Raw genomic sequence first — 12,597 nt, forward strand, 5'->3', positions numbered from 1 at the left:
TGAGTGGTAGGAGAACCCAAGGGATGAGCCGGCTTCCGCCCTTCTGCCTGCTCATTCGGCTTCAGAGCGTATCCTGTGAACTCCATGGGAGCCTAGGAGTCAGCTTTGTCCTGCGCGCAACCTGTCTGTGTCCTTGTGTTTGGGGATGAGACCCTCCCGGTTACTTACTGGCAGAAGGTGTTTTAGGGTGGCTTTCTGGTGCTGTCTGCTGAGGCAGGAGGAGGCGGCCAGGAGCCAGCGTTGTCCTTTTCCCTCACTGCTCTGAAGCAGCAGATGGTCAGCCAGCCACTCTGCAGCAAGTTTTGCTGAGGTTCCCTTCTCAGTGTCTCTAGCTAGATGGTCTTGCCTTGGCTCTGGGGAAGGAGCCCCACCCTCCCCATCCCCCCAAGAGCATATTGGGTGTGGGGGGGTCAGCCCGAGTCCATAGCATGCTCTGCTCTGCTCTTCAGCAGTGTGAGGTGACACATACCTGTAAACCCAGGACTCCGGAGGCTGAGACAGGAGCAGGGTGAACGGCGGGCCAGGCATGGAGCGGGGTGGATTTTCAGTACAACTACAGGGCAAGGGACCTGGCTCTGAGTTCCAGCTGTGGCACCTTTGCTGCAAATCACCACCTCTTCCTGGACCGAGTGTGAAACGTGTAGTAGGACCTTCCAAATTGCTCTCATCCCAAAATTATCTGGCTCTTTCCCTGCCCTTTCCTCATGCACACCTGCTGATCCCCACGTGTCCCTCTGTTGACTTTTTTTTTTTCTAGTCCCTGGCCACCACTCAAGCACGTGGGTTCTTCTGTCAGTGGATTCGTCAGTTCTCCCTTCTCCCTCTCCCTCCTAGCTCCTGGCACCACAGCTGCTTGGTAGGCTGGAGGAGGCTGTGCGCTGGGTCACATGTGAGGGTGTTGGTAGCTCCCTAGTGCTCTGGGGCCTGGTGTGGCACTGCCATCTAGGAGGTCAAGCTGGAGCCAGCGACAGACACTGCGCCTGGCACACTAGTTCTGTGGGCAGGCTGTCCCCTCAGCTGCTGGCTGCTTGCTTTCCCTGGAGCGTGCGGCCGCTGCCTAACTATATTCCCTTCCTCCCCTTTGCCACCTGTTTAATTTCCCTGAAGTAGTAATGCCTCCCTAGATGCAGGATTTTGGGCCTGCCAGGACAGGTGGGATTATTTTGAAGTCTTACATTTTGCTTATTTGAATTTTTATTTCCACCTTCTTGCCTAAGCAGGATAAATGTTCCTTCCGATGGGAGAAAATAGACTCCCATAAGAAGTACCATGCTTGTTTGTAACTTCAGATATCTCCTGGCATATGGCATGCATTTGGGGACTCAGTTCCAACTGAAGAGCAAAGCCTTAGACCAATGGCTCTGAGCCTTCCTAATGCTGGGGCCCTTTAATGTGGTTCCTCATGTTGGGGTGACTCACCCCAACCATAAAATTATTTTCATTGCTATTTCATAACTGTAAGTTTCCTATTTTTATCAATTTGTACTGTAAAAACATGCGACACGCAGGATATCTGATATATGTGACCCATAGGTTGAGAACTGCTGCCTTAGATGGTCCAGATGCTCTCTGGACAGGTGTATGGAGAGGGAGACTTGTGCCACCTGGGAGGAGCAGCTACGCTCCTCTCACTTAGTGCATCATCTGGCTCCTAATACCTCATTGCCTACATCTAGAGGTAGCACCAAGGAGACCAGCCAGCCAATCAGAGACTGTTCTTGTAGCATCCCTCCACAGGAAAGTTCTCTTTCATACCCAGGTCTTCTAGGCTTAAGGTTGAACGGCTCTGAGGCTGCTCTCTGGCTGTTCTTTCATTGCACCGTCCAGCCACATCTTGCCCTTGTTTGGCACCTAGCAGGGACTCCCATCTTCTCCTGCCCTTTGCAGCTCAGGCTTCATGGGAGGTCCTACCCGTTAGTGATGGAGCCAGATCCAGAGCCGGCTTGCCATCTCCTGGGACAGGTTCAGGCTACCGCTTTGGGAAGAAGATTCTATGGCACCTCCCCCCTGGCCTCTAGTACCTTCTCTCTTACTCTCACCCCACCTGCCACACCTGGGTCTGAGTCTTCAGTTTAAGCCATCTAACCAACCCAGTACCCCATACCCCCAGCAGCCACCCCAGACTAGCAACCCCTCCCCCACTTGCACATCTCTCTTGGGGGTGTGGGATATGGGATGAGGGTGTGCATAAGCTTCTGTGATCTTTCCCTCCTCGTTCTTTGTAGGGAGAGCCAGATGAAGTAGAAGAGGTGTGTGTGTGTGTGTGTGTGTGTGTGTGTGTGTGTGTGTGTGTGTGTGTGGCCTTGGCGCCTGCAGACTGGTGCTTGTTCCGGCCAGCCAGAGGAGAACCTGGCTCTCTGGGACTTGGACTTCCGGCAGAGCAGCTCATTTCTCTGCCTTTGTCTCCTTTCCCCCTGGAGCCTCAGTCAAGAGCTGCAGAAGGGAGGGAGGCAACGAATCAATTAATTGTTCTTAATCTCTCAACCCAGATCCTTTTAAGTCCCGAGCATGGGTAATTTTCTTCCCTTCTTGAACTCTTACGTCTTTTACTGTCTGAGCTGCACAATTAGTACACGCTCACGTGCGTACTCAGACACTCCTAAGAGACAGGATTGTTGGGGAGAGGGCAGAAGGCTGAGGGAGCCCTCTCAGGATTTGTCACCTGGTGGGATTCCTGGTGCCCGGGAGGCTAGAAGTTCGGGGCCTTGTCCCAGTAGCTCCAAGAGAGCCTCTTTCATTTATCTCTCATTCCACGAGTTTGCCTGCCCAGTCGGGTTATTGTTTGAATGCCACAGTGTGCAGGCTCCTCCGGTGACGCTATGGAGGGCCTGTGAGTGCCTTGCCTTCAGAGGGCAAACCTTTCTGATGGAGAGCAGGTAGAGATGAGTGGTCAGATGTTGTTAGTGCAGTGGAGAGAGGCAGCAGTAGAAGGGAAGCCTGGAGTGCTGTGACAGGAAGGAAGCCACCCTTCATCCTATCCCTCTGACAGAGTCTATAGGAGGCTGAGGGAAAGAGAGACCCTTTGGGCAGTGTCACGTACCCTGAGGGAGAGGGCTGTGTAGTCTGCAACAAGGAGCCCTAGCGTAGAGGAGATGGGTCAGTGACTTGACTGCAAGCTGGCCCAGGCCTCAGGACCACCCTAAGGAGGAAGAGACTGGGTGCTTCCGTGTTCCCTGCTCCGCCACCCACGTTGCTTAGTGTGAACCTTTCCTCCTGAGTGGCTTTTGGGGCTTCAGCTAAGGGTCTCTTCCACGGCCTAGGTTTCGGCGGAACGGGCAAGGGTTTGGAGGTGGCCCTTCCTGCGGCCTATCCTTTCTTCCTACACTTTGTGAAGGTTTCAGGCCCCGTTGGCTGTCAGGCTGGCACTGGGGATTAGGGAGGTCACACGCCAGGCAAAGCTAAGTTCCCACACTGCTTCTTGTCACACTTGGTGATGGGAAGGTGAGCAAGAAAATGGCCGGACAGAGCAGAACACAGCCAGATGGACGAGTGAAGTGTTAGGGAGGTCAGAAGCAGCCTGAGCACGGCCCTTCCTCCCGGGGACTTAGCTCAGCACAGGGAAGGATGCCCAGTTGCTGCTGCTGGGCACACAGGCCTCATCAGTTCAGCTTCACAATAGACTCCCCAAAGTCCGGGGTAAACCCAGACCAAGCAGCTTTAGGGCTGTAGATCGCCTTCTGATGCGTGCTGTCATCCTGACTAGCTCACCTCTTTGTCCCAAACCGCAAATCCTTGGCCATCTTATAATCCTCCCTGTGGTGATGTCACATGCACTTCCATTGTTCACCCTCATGTATTCAGTCCCCACTGTTCGCAGTGTCTGGAAGACAAGATGGCTACAAAGGTGGCTGAACGTCTGGTACTATAGGGAGAGGGAAGCTGGAGGCCTGGGGGAGGATGAGCAGAGTGGCATCTCCTGCATCCCCCTTCATCTACTCTTTTCTCTTTTCTCTGTTTTCTTTCTTTTTTTTATGTATGTATATATGTATGTATGTATGTATCTATGTATCTATTTTTTTTCATGCGCATGCGTGAGTGTGTGTGTGTGCATGTGTGCGTGTGTGTATGTGTGTGCTTCAAGACAGGGTTTCTCTGTGTAGCCCTGGCTATCCTGGAGCTCACGCTCTAGACCAGGCTGGCCTTGAACTCAGAGATCCTGCCTCTGTCTCATGAGTGCTGGGATTAAAAGCATGCGCCACGACCACCACCCAGCCAGACATGTTTTCTCAACCTGAAAAAAAAAAACTCACTCGTATTTTGGTACCTGCAGCTTTGCTTGTCTGCTGATGGTATTGCTTGGAGAATTGAGCTGGGTGGTTTAATGAGCCCATCTGTTCTGGGGCTCCTGTGCAGCTGTGCGAAGCTGGTGTCTCTGTATGTGGAAGAGAGATGTGCAGACAGGTGGGAGAAGAAGTAACGTCCCCCAGGTGGCTGCCATACCTGGCAGAGCAGTTTCCCCTGGAGACTGCTGCTGCGTGGTCACAGAACCAGTGGATGTGGAATATTCTCATTGATCCCATTCAGACCTAGAGACACGGTCCTTAAATGACAATCAGGGTGCTGGGTGGATAGGACAGCAGGCTGCCTTTGGCTGGTCGCTGGGAGACCTGGAGAGCGCAGGGTGGGTGGTGAGCACAGCGAGTCCCTAAGTGACTAGGGCAGGGAGACAGGAGGAAGAAGGACCCGTGTAGGCTGATGCTGTCACTTGGTGGCCCCCACACCCCAGCACAGAGCAGGAGTGCCCAGAAGTGGTGTTGACACATTTGCTCGAGTACCCAAGAGTTTTAGATGTAGAGGGTCTGGGCTAGGCCTTTGCATTTCTAGTGAGTTCCAGGGTAACGCTGGTCCAAGGGTCACACCTGGAGATTGTATTGGCCTCTCTGGGAGGCTACCACAGTTAGATCAGGTACTGTGTTTGAGTGGTTTGTGAACAGTGAGGGATACCTGACCCGCATTGCTTGCTGGAAGGGTTCCTAGGATAGTCTCAGTCAGCGAGGGAGAGGCTCCCCTAACCAAAGTGCTGCTCCTCTTCCTGGCTTTTTAACAGATTTCAGCACTTCTCCAACATGGCAGGACATTTTCTTTTCCCAGACAGATGGTCTGTATGTAGGTGACACATGTTCAGAGCTTCAAAAACAAACTCTTGCTCGGGTGCCACCTCCACAGATTCTGGAGCAGGAAGTCAGACTGTTTTTAAACTTCCCCAGGTGACAGACCATGTTGTGGAGGGTCCATCTCCCCCCCCCCCCCCCCCCCCCCGCCCATAGTCTTGAACTCCTGGGCTTAAGCAAAGCAATTCTCCTGCCTCAGCTTCCTGAGCAGCTGGGCCTAGAGTTCCTGGCTCCACGTTTATATTTCTTACTATCATGAGCTCCGCACTTTCCCAGCACTTCCCTTGCCTGGACCCATCCTCGAGGCCTCTTCAGGCAACACATCGTCTCCCTGTCTGCTTGTCCCCTCCTCTGACCAGCACAGACTGTACACTCGGCCAGCTACCCTCCACTTCCCTCAGAGCCACTGCCTCTCGGTCTTCATCTCCTTCGGATGAAGCCTTGTTTCTTAGTCCCCCAGCAGATTCTGTGGTCAAGACCCATGGGACGACACCAGGTAACAAATGGCTCCTGGTGTTTCTGTCTTTCAGTGATGCAGAGAGTAGAAAATTGTGCAAAAAGATGAAAGTTGACCTCAGCCCAAAGGACAAAAAGATTGAGTTATTCCATTACCAGTAAGTACACGTGGCCATTTCCAATTTCAGAGTAAGCGCTGGGAGCTTTTAATGGTAGTTTCAGTGAGCAGAAGATTTTAGGTAGATTTGGTTTATTTCAGAATGATTTCCCCTGTGTTTATTATTGTTTCTTAGAAAGAAACAGAAACACACACGCACACACAGAGAGGGGGGAGGGAGGGAAGGAGGGAGGGACGGAGGGAGGGAGAGAGAGAGAGAGAGAATTCTGAAGTGTCTTGTTAGCTGAAGCATATTAAAGTTAATGCCTTTTCTTCCTCATTTGACAGGGATGGAACGTTTCACATGGAATATGACCGAGCTGTGACACTGAAGGTGATTTTTGCCTCCCTCACTCTTAGCAGGGTGGAGTCTGAATGGGCGCCAGAAGCTTGGCAGGTCTCCCTGAAAGGAGAAAGGGCAGGCTTGCACAAGGCCTCCTCCTGACTTTTTAGGGCCCTTATCCTTAATGCCCGTGTCAGCAGAGCATCTGGCCAAGTTGATAGCAGTTGACACGAGGGACACCCAGGCCTTGTCAGCGAATGCCTAGGAGTTGTCTAGCGGGACAGGTGACATCATGACCCTCTCCTCCACAGATCTGGGTCCCCTTTTGCTTCAGCCCCATCTCCTCATCTCTGTGAGGGTACCCACAGTGGCTACCCATAGGCTGAAGGGAGTGCCTAAGTAAGCACGGGGGACAGTGTTGGCACCTTGAGGCGGATGTAGCTTGTTCCAGGTAGGATGTGGATATCACCAAGTGTCCCTGTTACAGTCCAATCTGTAAGTAAGTAGAAAGCCTACATAAAGACAAGTAAGGTCTCAAGCTAGCAGGTACCATGTCACTTCCACAGAGAAGCTGCCCTCGGCTCTGTTTCAGCTTCAGCATCTTCTGTCTCAAACAAGCATCTATTTCTGGCCCAAGGGTGTCACCTGTCTTGGCTTGGGCCATGTATTTCATGCAGTTCTAACCCCAGCTGAACTGAGGTTCTCTAAGTCCCCTCTTCTCAGGCAGAGGTTGATCTCTGAGCGCCTGTCTCTGTGTCCCCCAACCCCATTTATTTGCTCTTGCCACACTGGGGAATGAACCCAGGGCCTCGTGCCTGCCAAGCAGGCACCCCGCCACCGAGCTATAACTTCTGCCCCATCTCTCTCCATGGATATTTCTCTCCAGTTGTTCCTGTCTGTTCGCCTGTGTGCGTGGCTGTTGGTGCTCAGCCCCCTCTGCCCTTCACACGGGTCGTTTCGTATTTACCCAGCCCCCTGCATGTAAGTTGCTATAGCTATGCTCTCTATGGGCTTTCTGCCTGATTCTTTACTCTCTTACGCCCTGTAGACACTTGGAGATTTATTTCCAACTACAGTTGCTTGGCATTCTGTAGTCTGTGTTCTGACATCAGCTGATGTCCTTGGAGAGGGAACGCATGTTCCCCAGGAGCAGGATTTGATTGGGAAGCAGGATGGGTGAATTGCTCACACACTGATAAAAGAAAGGCTGGTTTGTATTTGGACATCCAGAAAGTCTGCCCTGGAGTCATGGAGCAGGAATGGCATTGCCTAGAATTCTGTGTCAGGGAAGTAGCCAGAAACCCAGGAACACTTGCCATGGAGTATCTGGTGAAGGAGGCAGAGTGGTCCCTGTCGCATCCCTGTATGTAGGGAGCATCTTTTTCTGTATTAACAACAGGATGGAGAAGTAAGCTGAGCCTGGTGCAGGGCCAGAGGCTTTGGTTTCAGTATGGGCAGCCACACTCATGGGCTCAAGAGAGACCAGGACAGAGCCCCTGGACTTCTCCAGGGCAGAGGAAGGCATAACATTTACCCTGATTATCTGGAGTCTGAGCACCCAGCTAAAGATGCTCCAGTCACTGGGGGTGGGCTCCCAGGCGCCAGTTCCTACGATGTTGCATTTTAATGTGGAAAGAACCCGTGGGTGGTGCTGCACATCAGCTAAGTGAAGGTGATGCCCACACAGACAGCAGGTTCCTAGCATCACTGCTTTCATTGTTTCCTTTTTCCATACACATCATCCTTCCGTTGTGTTTTGTCTTTCTTCTTGATGCTGCGTAGGGTGGAGGTGAGGAAGTTGTGGGGACCCTGAAGCTCAGTTCATGCTTAGTCTAGAGACGGGATACCCTCCCCCCAGAAGCAGCAGCAGGTCCTGGCCAGACATGGGCTCCTGAGCCCTCCCTGACGGTCTACTGAATTAGGAACCTCCCTCTAAATAGCGTGTATGCATATAGCAAGGTGGCCCGGGCTTTCCGAATTTGAGTCCATTTTGTGTATGTATTATAGATTGAGAATGATTTTTCTAGGTATTTCTGGGTTGGCAGGCAGGTGGGCACCACCTAGCATCGCTTTCCCATGTCAGATGGACAGGTGCCTCTGTAGCTGTGGTAAGAATGGGCTTCGGAAAGGCACCGTTATGCCATCTGTCTTACATTGTCCTGTGAACTGTTGGCAAAGGGATCAAGGAAGGGCAGATTTGACTTTTTGTGGCGGCAAAATGGCTGTCCTTCCTTCCCTTGCTAGGAGGGACTTCAACATTCCATTTGGTCAGACAGGAAGGAGACCTTTGAAAAACATCTCCCATTTCCCCCACAGTAACCCCTTCCACCTAGGAGGTTCCAGAAATGATGACCGTTGCCAAGGCCCTCTGCAGCCAGTGGGTGGGCTAAGGGCGTAACCTCATTAAGGGGTGTTTCCCCGTCTCCCCCTCAGACTTCCTCCCTTTCTTACTCTGACCTTCTTCCCCACCCCCTAGCTTAGCACCTGCTCACTGGAGCTTGATAAAGACTGAAAGAAGAAAGATTTTCTGTTTTTGAAAATGCATAGGAGTATTTTGTTTGCATCCCATGTCTGTGTGCCACGTGCAACCAGTGCCCATGGAGGCCAGAGCAAAGCGTCAGACCCCCTGGAACTGGAGTTACAGGTGGTCGTCATCTGCCATGTGGGTGCTGGGAATCGAACCTGGGTCCTCTGGAAGAATAGCCAGTGCTCTTAATTAGTGAGCCATCTCTCCAGCTCTCCCAAAATAAACAGTCCTGCTTCATCAGATTGGGACTCTGAGGATCCTCGTGTGTTGACTCGGGATGGCAGGTCCCCCTCAGCCGTGAGCGAGATGGGAGTAGGCTGTTTCTGGCGCCCTTTCCTGGTTCTCGCCAACCTTGAACATCATTTCCCAGCCTGAGGGGAAGGAAGACGTCGTCTCCGCCTACACCAGTGAAGTGGCAGAGGCAGGGTAGGATGGAGAGCAGCTGGTCATTCCTCTATGGTTCAGCTAATGAAGCCCAGCCGAGCTTTTTTAGCTCCATTACCCTAATCCAGAAGGATCCAGGGAAAGAGGTGCCACAGCACACACTAGGCCACTGGGGACAGACGCAGCCTGGCCTGCTGTTTTCCAGCCTGGGCCCCACTGGCTCACACACCGAGTATCTCACACACCTGCTCTCAGACTCTCTGTCCATCAGCAGTTGATGGGTGTTGTGATTACTTGCTTAGGACATTGACAGTCGAGCAGCTTAGGGACGTGGAAGGAGGTGTTTCTCGGAAGCCCAGAGGCCTGTGTTCAGTGGAGCAGAAAGGCTTCCTGAGGGGAGACTGTAGGTGGAAACACAAGTGTCTTTGGCTGAAGAAGCTAACTTATTGTCTCAAGGTAGAGGTGCTTGTCCACGTCAGCTGACCAGTAGCACCGTGTGATTGAAAAGGCCAGCGTGGAAAGTGCTGGGGGTAAATTCTGGGTCATTTAGTGGTGATGCCCATGGACAAGAAATTTCATTTCCCCCTCCAAGCAAGTGCCACCTGTAGCCCCATGACTGGCACTTGGTGTGCCTGGAATATCCAGACAGATAACACCATAGGTCTCTGGGTCTGCCACCTGCCCTGTTTCCTTACTTAAAGTCCTTTTTTTTTCTTTTGTTCCCCTCTCAGGCCATAGTGGCCTTTCTTAAGGACCCTAAAGGTCCCCCGCTGTGGGAAGAAGATCCTGGAGCCAAAGATGTTGTTCACATTGACAGTGAAAAGGTAATCTATCTCTCACTGGTTCTGATGGGTCCTAGGGCCTTCTGGTACCTGGAGCCCAGGGCCTATCCCATGTGCCTTTCCTCCAGAGGAAAGATACCAGGGCCCTGCTATTTGATGGCCAGCTCCGACTCTATACCATAGCAAGCAGGAGCTCCTGGATGACCGCCTGGGAAGTCTCCATACTTTATTTAATATGTATTAACATGTTTAACTGTTCCTTGGCAGAGTAGATTTAACGGCCTCCTGTTACTGTGTAAGGCAGATGTTGCTGATACCGGTTTTGTCTTTTTTTTTCCTTCTTTTTTGGATCGTGTGTAGCTTTGAATGGATTCTTTACCCTCTTTAGCTGCATTTTCAGATTGGCCGGGCGTGAGAGTGGAAGGGTCAGCCTTATTTATGTTCATTAGTTCTTGACAGCTTAAACAAAGCTGTGGTCAGCCTGGCCTGGTGTGGTATCCTGTTTATGTAGCCCCGCCTTCACATGGAGGGGTGAGGACAAGTGCTGTCCCTTAGATTCCACTTGGTCTGAGGCAGACAGCGCCTGTGCATACACGCGCGCTTGTGCACACACACACACACACACACACACACACACACACACACACGGGAGAAAAGGAGACACACACACACACACATACACACACATGTGAGAAAGGAGGCACACACACACACACACACACACACACACACACACGGGAGAAAAGAACACACACATACACACACACAGAAAAAATATTATTGTCTTGATTTAAATGAAACTTAATTTTTATCTTCCTCTGTCTCCTCTTACCTTTCATTTAAAATTAGTAACTAGTATTTATTTCTTTTTTGTTTGTGTTTTCTTGTTTTTTGAGACAAGGTCTCTCTATTGTAGTCCTAGTTGTCCTGGAACTTACTCTGTAGACTAGGCTGGCCTTGAACTCAGAGAACCACCTGCCTCTGCCTCTGAGTATTGGGATTAAAGGCATGGCTAAAATTATTGACTACTCTTAATGCTCATTAAGCCAAAAGGAAATGATGGCATTTCTGTTTTAACTTTCTGGAGGATGGGATCATATATGATCGTTGTAGCCCACCCAAGAATTAATTTAAAAGTATGAGATGACCACATTCTGAGGCAGAAAGCTGTCACTGAGAAGGTAACGATTGCTAGAAAGCACCTGGCTTGGGGGCGGGGCGGGGGGGGGGGGAGGGAAGTCAGGTGTCAGGAGGTGGCATGAGCGCTGTGAAAAGAACAGCAGCCAAACCGATTGTCCCACCTGTGATGGCCTGCCACCTCCCTACCCCAGCGTCACACCCTGAAGGCCATGTTGTTGTCTTCTGTAACTGTAAGAATAAAGGATATATATATATTAATTGTTTTTGGTTTTGGTTTTTCAAGATAGGGTTTCTCTGTGTAGCCTTGGCTGTCTGGACTCATTTTGTAAACCAGGCTGGCCTCGAACTCACAGCGATCCACCTGCCTCTGCCTCCCGAGTGCTAGGATTAAAGGCGTGCGCCACTACCGCCCGGCTTGTAAGAATATTAAGAAGTGGTTTTTCTCACTTCTTTCCACAGTCCTGTTGTTATTCTCTATGCTGTTTTCTCTTTTGCAAAAACTTAAGATATAGCCCGGGCATGGTGGCGCACGCCTGTAATCCTAGCACTTGCGAGGCAGAGGCAGGTGGATCGCTGTGAATTTGAGTCCAGCTTGGTTTACAAAGTGAGTCCAGGACAGCCAGGACTACACAGAGAATCAATCAATCCCCCCCCCCCTCTTTCTCTCTCTCTCTGTAAGATATAGCTGCTTTTCTGAAGTTTTCTGAAGTTAGACTCCCCACAAATAGCTTAAGGGTCAATATTCAAGTTAAATTAGTTCTTTAGTTTGTAAGCTTAGCATTCCGTGCTTTTCATTACCTTTCCATTGTAGCTCATTATTATTGATGTGAGCCCAAATTTTTGTTGTTGTTTTTGAGATGGGGTCTCACTATGTATCTCTGGGTGTCGATAATGTAAACCAGGCTGGCCTTGAACTCACAGGGATCTGCCTCCCAAGTGTGGAGATTAAAGCCATGTGCCACTACACCCAGCTGGAAGCCCAAAATTTTACAGACTCGATAAAATAAAAACTTTTCTTTTCAGATCTTTTATTGGGTCTTTAATCTTGAGAGATCCCAGAAGATAATTTTTAAAGTATTTGAAACTTTTAACCCTAGTTAGGGTCAAGTAGCCATGTGAAGGTTGTTAGGATCAAAATGTAGTCATATTTTAAGTCCTAACCCCTCCTAAAAGAAAGAAAGAAAGAAAGAAAGAAAGACAGAAAGCTGTGTTTGTCTGATAATTCTAGCTGTTGACCAGAACTCTCCAGAGGCAGTTTACGAATGATGCTGCAGCCTTATACAAGGATGCTTCTGTGGACATGTCTGTCCAGCCTAGTACTAACTGTGTCTCCTTACCAATCTCAAATAACTAACTTACAAAATCTTTTTTTTAACCATTGAAAGCAGATATTAACGTTATGCCCATGGTTCCCTGGCTTGCAGACTCTACATCTGATGCTCCCAAATAAACACATGACTTTTACTCCCAGTGTCAAGAATCAAGCCCAGGCCTTGTGTGTGCTAAGCAAACTTCCACCCACTGAGCTACATCCCTAAATACCACGGTTTCTTACAGCACCCCTCTTTTGTTATTATTTAGGTTAGCATCTGATTACAGTTCTGTTTTAAAACAAGTGCCTAACTCCTCTATGGGTATAAATAAAAGTAAGCCTTTTAGCATTTTTTTAACAGAACGTTTTAGATTCCTGCAAAAATTAAAATCTTGTTTTATCTAGCTGAAGAAAAAACTTAAGTAATGCACATTCACTGTTGAAT

The 12,597-nt window shown here is 50.1% G+C and overlaps 1 protein-coding gene across 1 annotated transcript in view; it reads left to right on the forward strand.

Annotated features, from left to right (window-relative positions):
• PDIA5 (protein disulfide isomerase family A member 5) overlaps window positions 1-12,597 on the forward strand; it is a 91,275-nt gene that overhangs the window by 29,151 nt on the left and 49,527 nt on the right. Inside the window, exons 4-6 of the mRNA XM_084802390.1 lie at window positions 5,642-5,725; window positions 6,013-6,058; window positions 9,650-9,742. Coding sequence (XP_084658516.1) covers window positions 5,642-5,725; window positions 6,013-6,058; window positions 9,650-9,742 — 223 coding nt within the window. The remainder of the gene's footprint in view (window positions 1-5,641; window positions 5,726-6,012; window positions 6,059-9,649; window positions 9,743-12,597) is intronic.

Source organism: Acomys minous, assembly GCF_964271855.1.
Source record: "Acomys minous genome assembly, chromosome: 11".
Lineage (NCBI taxonomy): Eukaryota > Metazoa > Chordata > Mammalia > Rodentia > Muridae > Acomys > Acomys minous.